The 15,451-nt window shown below is 44.2% G+C and overlaps 2 protein-coding genes across 17 annotated transcripts in view; one reads left to right on the top strand and one right to left on the bottom strand.

Moving 5' to 3' along the window:
* The window catches only part of ZMAT4 (zinc finger matrin-type 4), a 480,660-nt gene that overhangs the window by 30,012 nt on the left and 435,197 nt on the right, over nt 1-15,451 (bottom strand). The window lies entirely within an intron of this gene.
* The window catches only part of LOC123363910 (indoleamine 2,3-dioxygenase 1-like), a 73,490-nt gene that overhangs the window by 47,275 nt on the left and 10,764 nt on the right, over nt 1-15,451 (top strand). For 6 of the 8 annotated variants that reach the window (XM_045005469.1, XM_045005471.1, XM_045005470.1 and 3 more), the window contains 3 exons: nt 4,961-5,076; nt 5,256-5,403; nt 13,431-13,560. In XM_045005469.1, the coding sequence (XP_044861404.1) occupies nt 13,471-13,560 (90 nt within the window). In that variant the 5' untranslated portion in view covers nt 4,961-5,076; nt 5,256-5,403; nt 13,431-13,470. Of the gene's footprint in view, nt 1-4,960; nt 5,077-5,255; nt 5,404-8,901; nt 9,419-13,430; nt 13,561-15,451 lie in introns of those variants that run through there. The other 2 variants (XM_045005473.1, XM_045005474.1) reach the window with 2 other exon arrangements.

Raw genomic sequence — 15,451 nt, 5'->3', positions numbered from 1 at the left:
ATTACTAGTAAATTGTCATGAGGAATCAGCCAAAATTACCATTCTATGTCAATCCTGTAAATAACATGAAGCATATCTTTGTAACTAAGATCAAGTGCACTTAAAAGATGATCTTGATCTTAAACATCATCCTCTCAGAGATCAAACATAAGCTAGCAGTAAAACAGTAACTTGTCACAATCTTACATGTTGACAGTTGGTATTTCTATTTTACTAAGCAAGCATTATACTTAAACAACAAGGTACTTCATAAGTGCACTTGGTCAGATTGAGAACATACTAGATTTAGGTTAATAGGTATCCTAACTTGATCACAAAACTTAAGACCAACTGTAAAATAAATAAGTAAATTAGTTTCTTTTAGAACAAGTAACCTTATTGAAAGGTGTCTTTGTATGAGTGTACATCACTTTTTGATTAAATAAAAATTGTATAGTTGGATATCAGAGGGGTAGCCGTGTTAGTCTGGTTCTGTAGAAGTAGCATACCCTTGCATCTGAAGAAGTGGGTATTCACCCACGAAAGCTCATGCTGCAAAACGTCTGTTAGTCTATAAGGTGCCACAGGACTCTTTGCTACTTGTATAGTTGGAGTCACATTTGTCAGACAACAGATGAGTGTTTGAGTTTGTTAATTTCTCACCAGAGAAGTGTGATTTGTTTGTGATATTGAACTGTCCATAATACAGATTTACCTACCTTATCGATTATTATAGATTCTCCAACAGATTGTCATCTAACAACAAACCAACCAGAACAAAGTTTGAAGCAGATAATATCAGCTGGTATAAACAGACTGTAGTTGTTGATTCAGTTAGTTTAGTTATTATCCAATGGATAATAACTAAACTAACTATCACCAGATAATAAAGGAAAGAACTGTTACAACCGACACATGTCTGAGAATATCGTTACAGTTTAGGTTGAAAAGTCATGTGGTGATTTGTCTAAGAGAACTTGTTTGTCCATAACTGTTATACCAATTATTATCTATCTCCAATGTTCACCTTTAGTAATAGGTAATAATCTCCTAGAACTGGAAGGGACCTTGAAAGGTCATTGAGTCCAGCCCCCTGCCTTCAGTAGCAGGACCAATTTTTGCCCCAGATCCTTAAGTGGCCCCCTCAAGGATTGAACTCACAACCCTGGGTTTAGCAGGCCAATGCTCAAACCACTGAGCTATCCCTCCCCCCATACATAACATTGTCTTACTAAACTTACGTTCTTGATAATCCTAAGATTTTGTTTAGATCACCCATCCTAGACATTTTGTTTGTATAGACATCAGATCAGTCCAGTATTGTATGGTGTTCACGATTTGTTCTGTATAAAGTTGATTTCTGATGATCCTAGTAATCATCATCTTTATTAAATTAATTTAGTTGATTGTTTACTATAATGTAAAACGCTAATCCTCACTTCAGATTTGTTATCTCCATGATTACTACTATACATATTAACTAATGTGTCACAGACAAACGTCAGAAGTGTTACTATTTTATCTTATTTGTCTCGATAGACATGTCAGTCTGATACTATCTTATTGTTGATAAGATCCTAGAAACAAATGTGAATCGTGTTACAAATATCAAACGAAAATTTTCATCTCTCTCTCCTGTCAGATGTTAATCAGAGAAAATAGAGTAACTCTCTCCACATCTCAATCTCTCATACAAAATATTTTCTCTCTCAAACTGAGAACAAGATATCAGAAACTTTGAGAGCTGAGAGAGAAGAAACAAACATGAAAACAAACCATACTTTAAACACCACTCTGCCTCCTTTTTCACTCAAACAGGTTGACCTAAACAAATTATTTTAACCTGTTTGTGTTTTTGACATCATCTCTTACAATCTCATGCCAAATCTAAGTGGGTAATATAAACACTGTACCTGATAACAAAACATAACAAATATTTTGAAAACACTAATAAAAACAGATGCAAACAACCAAAATCTCAAACGTGCATTTCTCATATTCTAAACGTTTTACTTTGATAATTACAATCTAGAAAACAGAAACATGTGATTGACAATCCCTCATGAACGGATATTGTCAAATACATTGTAATGTAAACCAATCCAAGTTGTAAACATCCGTGTTTTGTGAAGTGTAGTAAATCTGGGTATGGATTATCAGTTTTCAGGTGCTTTAAGTATGAAATGGTGTTCTAAATTCTAATCTGTATACCTGTGAAACTCAGTACAACTTTTGGTGTTGTGATGTACACTAAAACTTTTTTATTAGATCTACTTAGACATTAAAAGATAAATTTCACAGATTACAGATTACTATTTAAAGTTTTGTTAATGGTACCAGTATTCCTGAAAATGAGGTGTAACAGTACAACAAATATTACATGAATGTTTGTACATGTGGTAAACACATAAAACAAATCCATTTAATGTATGTAAACTTTTAACTACTTGCTAAATTACAGACAACCTCTATCTCAATGTGTGCTACAAATTGATGTTTTAGGTAAACTGATGTTACAGATGAGGTAACAAATTTGTTAATAACAAGTAAATATATAATTAACATGTGCAGGCAAACTATATTATACAGGGAAATATGGAATACACACCAATAACACACTAATCTCAATTTATGCATCTGACATCTTGTATGCACATTGTACCAGGTGCTTGATAAAAATTAAAATCTGTATAAGATTTGAGTCTAGTACTCCTTGCTGCACTCAGCAGCACTCTAGCATCAACAGAGTTAGTCTATAGATGTATCTCACATGGACAGGCATTGTAAAAACTGTTTGTAAATATAATCTAGTTTAAACTCAAACATGCATGTAGTGGTATTCTTGTGAACAGGTCTTGCTAAACTGTGTGTGTGTGTGTGTATATATATATATATATACACACACACACACACACACACACACACACACACACTGTATAATCACAAATCTTACATGTTGTAATAATGCACTTGTATCTAAAGGACTAGAAATAATTTCTTTGTCAGCAGCCTGCAGCATCACTGTGAGAGCTTATAGTTTGTATACACACATTCACATATTTGTTGACATAGTCTTATGGGTGCATCATCAAGTACAGCCTCCCATAACCATACACCTCTAGAGACTCTTCTAAATACAGGACACACCCCACAGTAACATGGCCCCTTGCACTGGAAGTTCCATGGTCCTTGATCTACTGTTGCAAAGTGGGGTAATTTTCTTAAACAGTGCACTCCACTCTGCAGCAGCTTGGGGTGTAGATTGTCTGTGTTGTATAAACTAGGAACAGGCAATGATGGGTATAGTCTTACTTACAGTGTGAGTGTGTGAGAGAGATATTTACCATCTCCTTCACCCCTGTTTTGTTTTAGTGAGAGAGAGAGAGAGAGATATTCACAGCACAAAGGCTATACCCAGATTCTTTGTTTAGTGATTGAATAGCACACCAGGGAGTACAGAAGTGAACAATAAAAATATGGAAGACAACAGAGGCCCCACTGCAGTCACAATTGTTTTTCTTTTCAAGAGCCTACAAAGAAGAGCAGTGGCAGTGCGAGCTCTTTCTTCTGCTTTCCTCAGAAGTTTGGGGTAGCTGTGGACTGATTGGTATTACATAGATGTGAGAAAAGACTGAAAAATTTTGTGCACGTGTTTGTTTGAGCGTACCTTATAAGGAAAGGATGAGAAGGTAACGCAAAAACAGCCTTGAACGGTCCTAGCGTAGATCAAATCCTTTATGGAAATATTGAAGGGCACAAGCAGGTTCTAGGCACAGAGGCAGTATGTATGTTAGAACCTTACCTTCCACCACATTCTTGAGATTTACATGCTGCACATTGTGAATTGGAACCAGCTCCAAGTTCAGACCTATCTGTTCTAGCAACGCCAGGCCCTTTTATTAACTAAATTCCGTCCTGTACAAACAAGGGCAGTTTGCATTACCTTGCTTTGTGGTTTACTCGTAACCTAGCCAGTTGTTCACGTGCTGGTTGAGTGGTTACTGTGTAGTATGCTCCATCCAACCAGAACTGGATATTCCTCCTGCTTTGCAAATGGTAGATGAGGAAAAGACAGTAATAGTCTGGAATGGAATCCTCCTGTGTCCGTATATTTTATTCTAAATGTAGATCATTTTAGGGGAGAGGGGAGGTTTCTTCCCCCTAACTGACACGTTTTAACATGTTGCTAAACATAAGACTTTTTGCTTAAAGGCCCTTATCCCGAGGGGGCCAGGTGTCAAATCTTGCCCACCCCTTGTGACGGGATCCCCAGGATACAGCCTGGGACTGTGGGACTGCTGTGCCCCCTTAGCCCAGGCTAGATAAGTGTCTCTCACAATGCTTTGCTAGTGACAAGTAGCGAGCCCCTCCAGGCACTGTGATCACTCAGCACAACTGCACGGGGAGCCCCACGCCCAGCTAGATTGGTGCCTCTCTCTGCATGAACGCTCCCTCGGCCATGCATGAGTCACACAACCAAATCCCTCCAGCGCCCAGCACTCTTGAACAGCACAAGATGGCTACCTCAGGAATATACCATTTGCACTGCTTAATTGTTCACCGCTTTAACCATCCGTTAGTAACATGCAAACCTGAGCAGATAATATAATCACGTCAGTATATGAAAGTCAGTTTTCAACTTGTGGAAGGATTGTTTTCATAACATTCCAATGTTAGAGAGATATAACACAAAGTGATAAGAATATGATTTCCAGACGCCAGCCTTCATCAATACATTCAGTAAATGCATAATGATTCCTATGTGAGATAAATTGTTACTCTGTCAGATACAGAAAGAGCGGGGGCGTCACCCAATTTATGAGCCAAACGCTTCAGGTACAACTAGGGTGACCAGACAGCAAATGTGAAAAATTGGGACATGTTTGGGGGGGGAGGGTTAATAGGGCAACCAGATGTCCTGATTTTATAGGGACAGTCCCAATTTTTGGGTCTTATATAGGGTCCTTTTTTGTACTTACAGGCATAACAGATGTATCTGAAGTTGTCTGGCTTTTACAGTCCATTGGTGATGGGCCATCAACAGATGTATTTTGACTTTTTCATGAAGGTCTGGGTTCACAGGAAGATTGTGTGTGGGTAAGCATGTGAAGAATGGCTACGAGGGCCCTACACAGGCATGTGACCATGTCACCTGATACTGGAACCCATCCTGCCTCTTGTGGAAAAGTACAGAATGCGGGGGAGGAGGGGAAGGAAGAGGGGAAGTATCAAACTAGGAAACAAAGGACTCCCACCTTATGTAAATCCTATTTCAGGGTGGGGAGTGAGGTAATCCAGGTCATCAGTTCTCCGCTGCGACCCCACCCAAGATGACAGTTTGTTTCCAGCAAAGACTGAACTGAGGGGAGAGAACTGAAACCAGGCTGGAAGGGCATCTGGCCTATGAAGATCACCACATTCAGGGTGAGAACTTGCATGTAGTTTTAAAAACCAGTTTCTTAGAGCTTGCAAACTTAGAACAAGACAGATAACCCAGGTTAAATACACCTTAAGCTATATTGTAAAATCACTGTTTCTTGTTTTATTCGGACAATTACACTATTACCTCCTGTTATAGGTCAGATAGCACGCTACCCCCCGGTAAAGTGAGAAGTTGGGCATATCCTCCTCCACATTGAGGGAAGAGGCAAATTTCATATACATTTTGGGTTTGTACTCAAGGGACTTGCCACAGCACCCAGGTGCTGCCCCCCACCCCGCCTTGAAGCTGAGCCTTCCAAGAGCAGATGTCTGTGTCTGTGCAGCTGGGTGTGGCCCTGCCCATGTGCTTGCCTGGAAAAGGGTGGGAAGCCTAGCCCAGCAACACCAGGTAAAAGACTAATCTGCCAGCCTGCCCCCCCCGCCCTTAGTGGCCTTCCAGCACACTAGGTGACATCCAAGCGGGGGTCCAACCTGTCACAATCTTTAGGCAAACAGTACCAAAAGAAATGTTAAAGCATGTGGTAAGCACGCAGTCCAAACTCTACAGTCTAAACTTACTGGTAAACTATTCTTGAGTCAATAAAAGAACATATAGGCACGCAAAAGAGGGAAAATCTAGATAGATTAATGCCCAATCTATTAGGGTTAAACTGTCTCACTTTAACTGTCAACAAGTCACTTTCTCACCTCCCTGGATATTGCAGTTCTTAATACACAGATTTGTCCCTTAAACTGGGCCAAACGACTGACTGCTCCGAGCGTCTGCGTTGCTTGCAGCAGAGAGGGGCAGGAGAAAGGCCAAGCATGTGGCCGCTGTGTTGTGTTCTCCAAACACATGGACCGAGAGTACAAAACTGAAGTCCAGGCACATCTCGGGGGAATTGCATTGAGCAATTCCCCTGGTAGGGCCTGACGCAGGTGAGTCATTGAATTGTCGCTCCCTTGCTGGACAATGGCTGGTAATTTCTGTTCAGCATCCACCTGGGCGCTGGTTACTAGTCTCCAGAGACAATGACAAGGGGAGGTATCTGGGTGCCTCCTAAACTCAATGCATATGAAATGTGTTGTATGGTTCTCACTAAAAATGCTGTATGATCTGCTGAAACATGCAGTATCACAAAGTAGAAGTTTCATGTCATATCAAATTTTAGATAAAAGCATGCCACGTGAGGGGTGTGACATTCTTCCCCGTGGTCTAATTATATAGATGGGGAGAGCATCCTGTAGCCCCCATATTCCTCAACACTTGCAAGCGTGGAATTTGCTGCTCAATTTCTCCTGGCAGCAAGCAGACTCGGGAGTTCCAGCTCCATCAACACCTCACAGAGTAACCAGGAGACCTTGATCAGATAGAAGGGTCCCTTGTTTTCCAACTCACGGCCCAGCACCGGTGGCAGTGTCCACCAAGTTGCAAGAGAGCAGAGCAATCTGCTCGTAAGTCCTCAAAGAGGAGAGCAGTTCCCCCCCCCTCCCCGCAGGGTGCAGAGTTAATGTGGTGCTCCAGGTGAGACCACATAGGTACCACATAGGTGAGACCACAATGGTACTGTGAGCTTGTGCTCTGAAGCCATCCTCTGAGCACAGCAGAGCTGTCAAGGAGCATGCGCACACTTGAGCCTCCATCCTTGGTCCAGACACTAAGGACTCAGCCATTTCTCCTCTGGCACAGCCACAATCTGATCCCTTCTAGAGTTCCCGCTGGAGTCCCTGATGCTGATGGACCACAGTGTCCGTGCAAGACATTGAAACACCATCCAGTCACCAATACTACTCCCTTATCCCCAACTCTAGCAGAGCTCTGACAGGCTGACCCCTAGCCACTTCCAGCCATGCCACACTCACCAAGGTGACCCCTGCCAGTGGGTGGTAGCCCTAATCACAGGCACCTAGAAGGATCAAGGTGTCTGTGGACTAACCTATGGAAGAGAGATGAAAGTTTACACTCCAGGTACTTCAACCCCACCCCTGAGCTCCAGGAATGGCCTCCAGAACTAACAGCTGTCGCACAAGATGCAGGATGGTTCTACTGGCTGCCGTTATCCTGTCACTGAACGATCGTGACTGGTTGCAGCCTATTTTCCCAAAGACAAAAGCAATCTGTGCTCGCCGTACAGTGAATCTGCTGTGAGCCAGGTGCATCGGAAAGATGTATGAGCTGCAAACCAGACTGCTGGAAGCAGTGTTACAACTTTTGTGAATAGCCCCGATCGCCCCTAGGGCAACTAACATGTTTTTCTCCTACCTTGACAACTGGCTCCTCGACGGCCAATCCCACCAAGAACAGATAGCAATGAGCACCCTGCTGACCCTGTGCTGGTCCTTCGGGCATCAGTGTCACTCTAGTGTGCGTCAGGTGAAGCCGGCGGAGTGTTCTTTGGAGCGGCTCTGGACTCAACCGTGGACAAACCATACTTACCATAAGATGGGCTTCTACCCTCAAGGAACATCACTGTCCAAATCCACCTTGGCCCTCAAGCAATAGTTTGTTTCTTCCTGATGCTGTTGGGTGAAGTGGTGGCATGCACCCATGTGACCCCATTTGCCAGACTGATCTTAACCAGGGCTGAACACATCGCAGACAGGGACTCTACCCCAGACAGGGACTCTGTAGAGAAGAAAGCCTCCGTTTGAATTTGGCACAGCTTCCTCCTCCACACCAGGCAAGGGCTCTGTACCCTTGTAGACTAACTGCCTCGGTGGCATCACTTTCAGAGGACGCAGCCTTGCAAATAGCAAGCAAATGTGGAGTTCCAGCCACACATTCACAAGACATTACGCCGTGGGTCCAAGATTTCTCTGCTGAGGCATCCTTTGGAGCAGTGGTTCTACAAGCAGCAATCCCGTCTTCATCCTTACTGAGGAAGAGGAAGGGAGTACTGCTTGTCACCCACACTGAAATATATAATAGGGACCAGCATTGAAACAACTCCAGTTCTTTCCTTGTGTAAAGTTCCCCTTCTTCGAGTGCTGGTCACTTTGCATATTCCAGCGCGGGTATGCATGCGCTCCACGTGCCTGAGACAAGAATTCTTGCAAGCGGTGTCCATTGGTCCATGTTTGCACCCTGTCCAGTCCGTGCCTCCTCATTGCTCTGCACTGAGAGACAGGGCTTAAAAGGGGTGGGGTGGATCAACTATCAACTCTGGCCAAGATCTGAAGCAGAAGGGAAGGAGGGCAGCTCGTGAAATACCGAGAGGGAGCCATACATCTCGAGAACTCCAGTTACGATAAGATAAGGAAGTTACTCAAAGGGTGTCTCTTTCTGATTCATAATAAAAATAAATGGAAAAAAAGGGAATTGCTTTGTTTTAGCACTACACCATTGCTGCTAGCAGAACCTGCACGTGTAGAGAAGCGGGCAACAGTTAAAAGATATCAGCTGACCTTTGAGGAGAGGGGGAAAACAATTGTTGAATCAGACCTGAAAGAGATGGGCAGGAATTATTCACGAGTAGCGAAGGACTGAAATAACGCAAGCCCCCACATCCCACTGCAACCACAAAGCCCGTTCTTATAAGGAACGTCATGTGCTGGATGTTTTTAGATGAAACATACTGGGGCTGCTTTAACAAGAAGCGGTTCCTAAAAGGAAAAGCCATTAACCTCTACAAATGCAAAAGATAGCACAGCAAATACTACTTGGATTTAGTTCCTGTACATAGGCGGGGGCATGCAGACTCCCAACTGGAAAGGCCTGTTCAGTGAGGGCAGCAAGTTAAAGTTTAACAATCAATGACAAATCCCTTTGCTGATGTCAAAGAAGTGCAGGCACCCCCCAGGCTACAAGAAGCTGGTCTGATAAGGCTGAACAACTCAGGAGGAGACATTCGGCACAATATACATGGCTACATCTGCACATATGGCTCACTTTAATGATAAAGGCGCTACCAAAGAACAAAGCGATAACCCTACTGCTCACCTTCACCTAACTGAAGAGAAAAAGAACAAGTGAGGAGAGAACTTGGTAAAATCTGGGTCACTGTAACGAACAGCAAAGGTATGGAAACAGCAGCTCTTCCCCCACCCCCTTCCAAACAGGTATGTTACATTCTCTGTACCTGGGGCAAAGTGCCATGGAGCTGTGGCTTTGTCCCTGGAATGTTCTGCTACTTGGTTATCTGCTGAATTCTTCACAGCAAGCCAGGCAGGGACCTACGTAATCAGAGGGGTCTGCTTTTAACCTGCATCTCCGGTACTATTGTCCAGCAGCGCATGCTCATTCCTGCAGTAACTGTAGGAGCAGGAGACGCTTTGAGAGACTGAGGGGGGAGGACAGACGCACGTGGATGTGCATAATTCATAGATTCCAAGGCCAGAAGGGACCGTTGTGATCATCTAGTCTGACCTCCTGCATAACATGTTCTGGGGACATTCTAGAGCATAAGGAATTAGGCTGTAGATGGATTTTTTGAGATTGAAGATTGGACTTTTTAAAACTTGCCAGTGATGGAGAATCCTTCACAACACTGGATATTGTTCCACTGGTGCATTACCCTCACTCACTGTTACAAATTTACACCTTATTTCCAGGCTGCATTTGTCTCAATTCAGCTTCCAGCCATTGCTAGATTGATAAATATTTGTCTGAAGAGCCCATTGGGCCCATATATTCCATCTAAGTTACAGCACCGTACAAAGGTGCTATTAACCCAATCGCTGGGGTTCGTCCAATACTCAAGTTTGACTCTTTGAGTAACAAACTGTATATCGCTGAGACCTCAGTCTAATGGCATGTTTATTTACTGACCCCCAGTTTATTATTGCTTACCCTCTGTTTTCCCTTTGTAACCTTCTTTTTAAATGCTTGAGCGTCTTATCGTCTCTAACAATCCTTAGTTTCCTTAGTCCAGGTAGTTTTTAGTTGGTTTTCCTTGAAATTTATAAAAATAAGTAAGTTTTTAACTCTCATCCTTGACAGTCTTTTGCCCCAACAAAGTACCAACTGTTTGTTTTTAGCCCAACACAATTAACTTCTCTTTCACTTGGTATTAGAGCTGTTGGAACTGGACTTTGGCTTGTCTACACTTAGCAGCAGCAACAACATTTCATACCGTGTTTTCTTTATGTTCAGCTGATTATCCACCACAACTCCCACATTTTTTCAGTCACTGCTTGAGCTCAGCTTACCATGCCTAAGAATGTAGGCCATACTGACAGAATGGGGGACTTTCTCTCGGGAAACAAAACACTTTGGCCATATTAGAAGTGATCTAGGTCATTCAAATTGATGTACACATGTCAATGACCTGCTCTGAGATTTGTTTTATTAGAGGCCATTGACGCACTTAAATTGGGGGAGTGGTACATAGTTTCTTTTTGTGATGTTACAATATTTTAACATCACTGATATCTGCAGTGTGGGGCCAAAACCCAATCCCCCGCTAGAAAAAAAACCTCACTGGCCGATGACTTCCCATTTCAAAATAGGTCTACAATTATATGATTTTACGGTAACCCTTTGGGCACAGAGGGCACAATTCTGCAGATCTAGAACATACCCATGCACATAAGGTTGCGTTTCTAAGACTTGTAAGCCTCAGTGAGAGAGATGGGAATGGAGCATTGGAGTTCCCGGTTCCCAGACCTGCATTTGAACCAACAGCCATGCAAGCAGATTGAGCCCTGGCCTACACCCTACGAACGTATGTCGGTGTAACTATGTTGCTCGGGGTGTGGAAAACTGACACACTGAGCAATGACGTTAGCGCTGTCTATACCGGGAGGTTGGTCAGGATTTGTTGATGCAAGGACTTCTCCCCAAGAGGCGGTAGCTACGTCGACAGGAGGTGAAGTACCTGTGCCGGCGGGAGAAGCTCTCCCATGGCTGTAGGTTGCATCTCCACCAAGTGCTACAGCGGCACAGCTGTACTGCTGCAAGTGTAGACAAGCCTGAAGACAGAGCTGGCTCCAGGCACCAGCTTATCAAGCAGGTGCTTGGGGCAACAACTCGAGAGTGGGGCAGCACCTCCAGGGATTCGGCAGCAATTCGGCGGAGGGTCCCTCACTCCCGCTCGGAGCGAAGGACCTCCCGCTGAATTGCTGCAGATCGTGATCGCGGCTTTTTTTTTTTTGGCTGCTTGGGGCGGCAAAACCCCTGGAGCCAGCCCTGCCTGGAGATAAACCAGCTCTCTGTCCGCAGTCCGAGTACGGCCCACACCTCAGGACTGGTGGGAGCAAGACTTACAGTCGGGATAAGTGCTTTCAACTTTAACCCTTAGAGGGCATTTCCACGCAACTTCCCTAGCTATAGCAGGGGCGGCTCTATGAATTCCGCTGCCCCAAGCAGGGTGGCGCGCCGCGCCGCTCGCGTTGCCTTCGCGGGATCTCCCGCAGACGTGCCGCTGGTCCCGCGCCTACGGTGGAGCTTCCGCAGGCATGTCTGCGGGAGGTCCACATAAGCCGCGGGACCAGCGCACCCACCGCAGTCATGCCTGCAGGAGGTCCGGTCGTCATGCCTCTGGAAGGTCCGCCGGACCCGCCTGCCGCCCTCCCGTTAAAATGCCGCCCCACGCGCGCGCTTGGCACGCTGAGGTCTGGAGCCGGCCCTGGCTATAGAAATCAAATGGAGAGAGTGGTGAGAACCGTTTCCCTGCAGGCGATGGCTGGAATTGGTTCCCTCTGGAATGCAACGCAATGTGACATTCCTCCCCTCGCTGACGTCCCCTGTTCAGTTTGCACGCAGCACTGCCACCCTGTGGCCAAAACTAACACTGTATTAAATTACACTTCCAAAATGCAGTCTTTTATATATTTGAGAGCCACTGCTGTAAAGAAAGTATTTTTAATTTATAAGGGGGGGGGGGGAAGGTCGCACTCAGAGGCTTGCTATGTGAAAGGGGTCACCAGTACAAAAGTTTAACACCATTATAAATGCTGGAGGCAAAGCGGAGTCTGGAGTGCAGGTTGACAGCTCACGGCCCCCCACGTAATAACCTCACAACCCCCTGAGGGGTCCCGACCCCCAGTTTGAGACACAGAAATTGTCAAGCGCTTCCTGTAAAGTGGGGGTTCTAAATCAGATAAGATTTGCCCAAAGACAACAGCCACACTTGGAAGCACTGTGCTGCTGTAGCATTGTGTGCACATCGCTGTAGTGAACGTGTGAGCGATTCTCCAGTTGCTGCAATTAGCAACCTCCTCTTGGGGGGTGGATTAAGTCCACAAAGAAAAATCTTCCGTTGAGCTAATACTGCCTACAGCAGGGGTCAGATCAGCATAGGGCTACACTACCTCTTAGGGGTGTTGATTTTTTGTACTCTTAGAAGTCTGCAACAGAGCTGCTTTTCAAAGCCTTAAATAAAATGACCTGTTCACACAGGCAGAGGTGAAAAAATAGCTCAGAGAGATCTGCTAATCAAGACAGATTTGGTCTGGATCAGAATTCATATTTAAATGCCAAGAGGAGCATCACCTGGAAGGTGCTTGCACTCCTAATTGTGGGGTGGCTCCATTACTTGGAAGTAACTCTGCTGAAGTCCCAGGGTGCTAGAGGTAAAACCAGGGGCCGGATCACTTGCCCATTAACATGGCTTCTCTTACAGACTCTCTGTGAAGTCCCCAACACTGTGTGATCCTTCAGGATGAAAGGCACCAAGACACAACCATTGTTGGGAAATTGTGTCTGGGTGCCATCAAGTTGTTCCGTAATTTATAGCCCCCTGGAGAGAAAAACAAACTGACTTTAACCCTGACCTAAGGAACAATTGACGTGTGATCAGGACAATTTGCATCAAAAGACTATTACACACTACATTTGGTAAGGGATCGATTCAGCTCTGTAACTTCCCAAACCTCATGAATAAAGAGAAGCATTAAGAGGAAGACGCGATACTATTTTCAGTTTGCTGGTACACAACAGATAATAGAAAATAAGCCATCAGGTGATTTTGACTGGGGAACAAAAAAGTCCCCATACATTACAACCTATTTAAACTCCAAAGAGTAGGTAAGTAAATGGAAAGACACGGCAGTTTCAACTCCTGATGTAGTGATAATTTCTCATTGCTCAGGGGCTGATGGGCAGGGAAATTAAGAAGCTACATCACAGGCATGGAACATGAAGACAAAAGTGAGAGTCTGCAGAACCTGGAGGAGTTTCACGTTTCAGAAGAATACGGCTTTGTTCTCCCAGACCCACTGGTAAGAGTTTTAGTATTACAGTAGCAAGTTAAAATTTTATGCAGCACATTTGCCTGGTCTGCTAAACCAATATACAGAAAATTAGAGCAAATAGAGCAGATATTTCATATTGCAATAGAAAAATAATATCTGCTCTATTATATATAGCAAAAATATAACACCGCTGCTTACTAATTAGCAATTATTGCAATTTTATATGCTAAATGCTCATTAGTGTATGTGTAATACAATATTACTTAGTTATTTAATGCTCTATGTTTTACACACACCATTCCTTAGCATACATACAAATTACTAAAATATACATATAACAAACAAGTTTTGTACTAATAGACATTTAAGGCTTCAGAGTGACTTGCCTGAGAGTTTGTATGTAGAGTCACAGTGTGAAGCGCTGGAAACAGCTCCAACATGTCTGTGAGCTCTTTTTGCTCAGACTATCTCCAGGTTGAATAAGCAATGGGTTTTGCTGTCTGCTATTGTCCAATTTTTAAGTTGTCAGAAATTAGATTCATGCCTGACCACAGCTACAAACTGCATACGTGTCACTCCAAGAGTCCTAGACCATTGTGATAACAGAAGTAACAAACACATTATCGCCCCTACTCTTCAGCTACTTTGCACAAAGCAATTTCATTATTTGTACGAGAGAGACGGCATTGATGGTGGATTTCTTGGTCCAGCTGCCAAATCCATATGACAAATATCCCAAATGCACAGAGCCCCTCACCGCAGCACCCCCCCTTCATTCACCACCCACGTAACCCCACAGCTAGCACGTGCAATATCCCCAAACATCACCCCGAAGCTGAAAAGGTCTGAGAGTCAGTGTGAAGTGATGGAAACAGCCTCAAGCGTGGCTGAGAGCTCTTTTTCTTTAGAATGGCCCCAGGTTCCATCTTTAAAACAGATGGTGAATCCCAGTAAAGATTATCCAAAAAATGGTTGAGAAATTAAAAAAAAAAATTATTCTAAACACACCGGACTTTCACATTATACCTTAAACCAGTAGCTGAAAGCCCGTCCTGTCACATGGGTGTAATTTGCCATTAGCTACACATTTGCAGTTGGTTTAAGAGACTCAGTGGATAAATTAAAACTATGAAACTCTCAAAATGATTTAGGCGCCTGCTACCCTGAAAGTATAATTTTCAAAATGCACCTTTGACTTCAATGGGACCTAAGCGCCCAACCATTTCGTGTTTCTTGGTCCCTTCTGGCCTTACACTCTGTAAGCTCTTAGATCATCTCACCTGACCTTCTGTACATCCATTCTGTATAGGCCATTATTTTTTAGCCCGATAACCCTATATTTACCCAAAAACTTTAGTCAGACCACAGCATTTCAGTCCTCAGGAGACTAAACTGTGGACCCCAGGGAGAGACCAAGGTACCACCAGTGTCTGAGGCCTGCAATGGCAGGGAATTGATTAGATATGCCCAGATAATTGAAGGAAGTGATCTGCACAGCCACACATGGTCAGAGACCTTGGAAAGCACAAAACTCTCTGCCATCTGACCTGGGAAACAATTCCTTCCTGAGCCCCAAATTGCAAGGGGCGTGGGGGGAGGGAAGAGAGAGAGAGAATCGGTGGTTAGACCGTGAGCCTCTGAGCACGACCCATCAGCCCCTATATGGAAAGATTTCTCTGTACCACTTCAGACCACCTGTCCCCCTTCTCCAGCTAATCTCATGTGCTGTTTTTCCCCCCTCCTTTCTGTGAAGCATCAATCTGGCCAGCTGAGGTGGTGGGTGTTCCTGCCTCACCCCTGCAGGGAACCAGCTGAACCCTGAAACCTAAGCCAGTGATTATAATCAAATCTGAATGCAGAGCTGTAAGCGTTATGAACCCATTGATAGCCATGCAGGCAATCCTGTTCTCCCCATGGC

Source organism: Mauremys mutica, chromosome 2 (assembly GCF_020497125.1).
Source record: "Mauremys mutica isolate MM-2020 ecotype Southern chromosome 2, ASM2049712v1, whole genome shotgun sequence".
NCBI lineage: Eukaryota > Metazoa > Chordata > Testudines > Geoemydidae > Mauremys > Mauremys mutica.
This window is presented reverse-complemented; position numbering and strand designations above follow the sequence as displayed.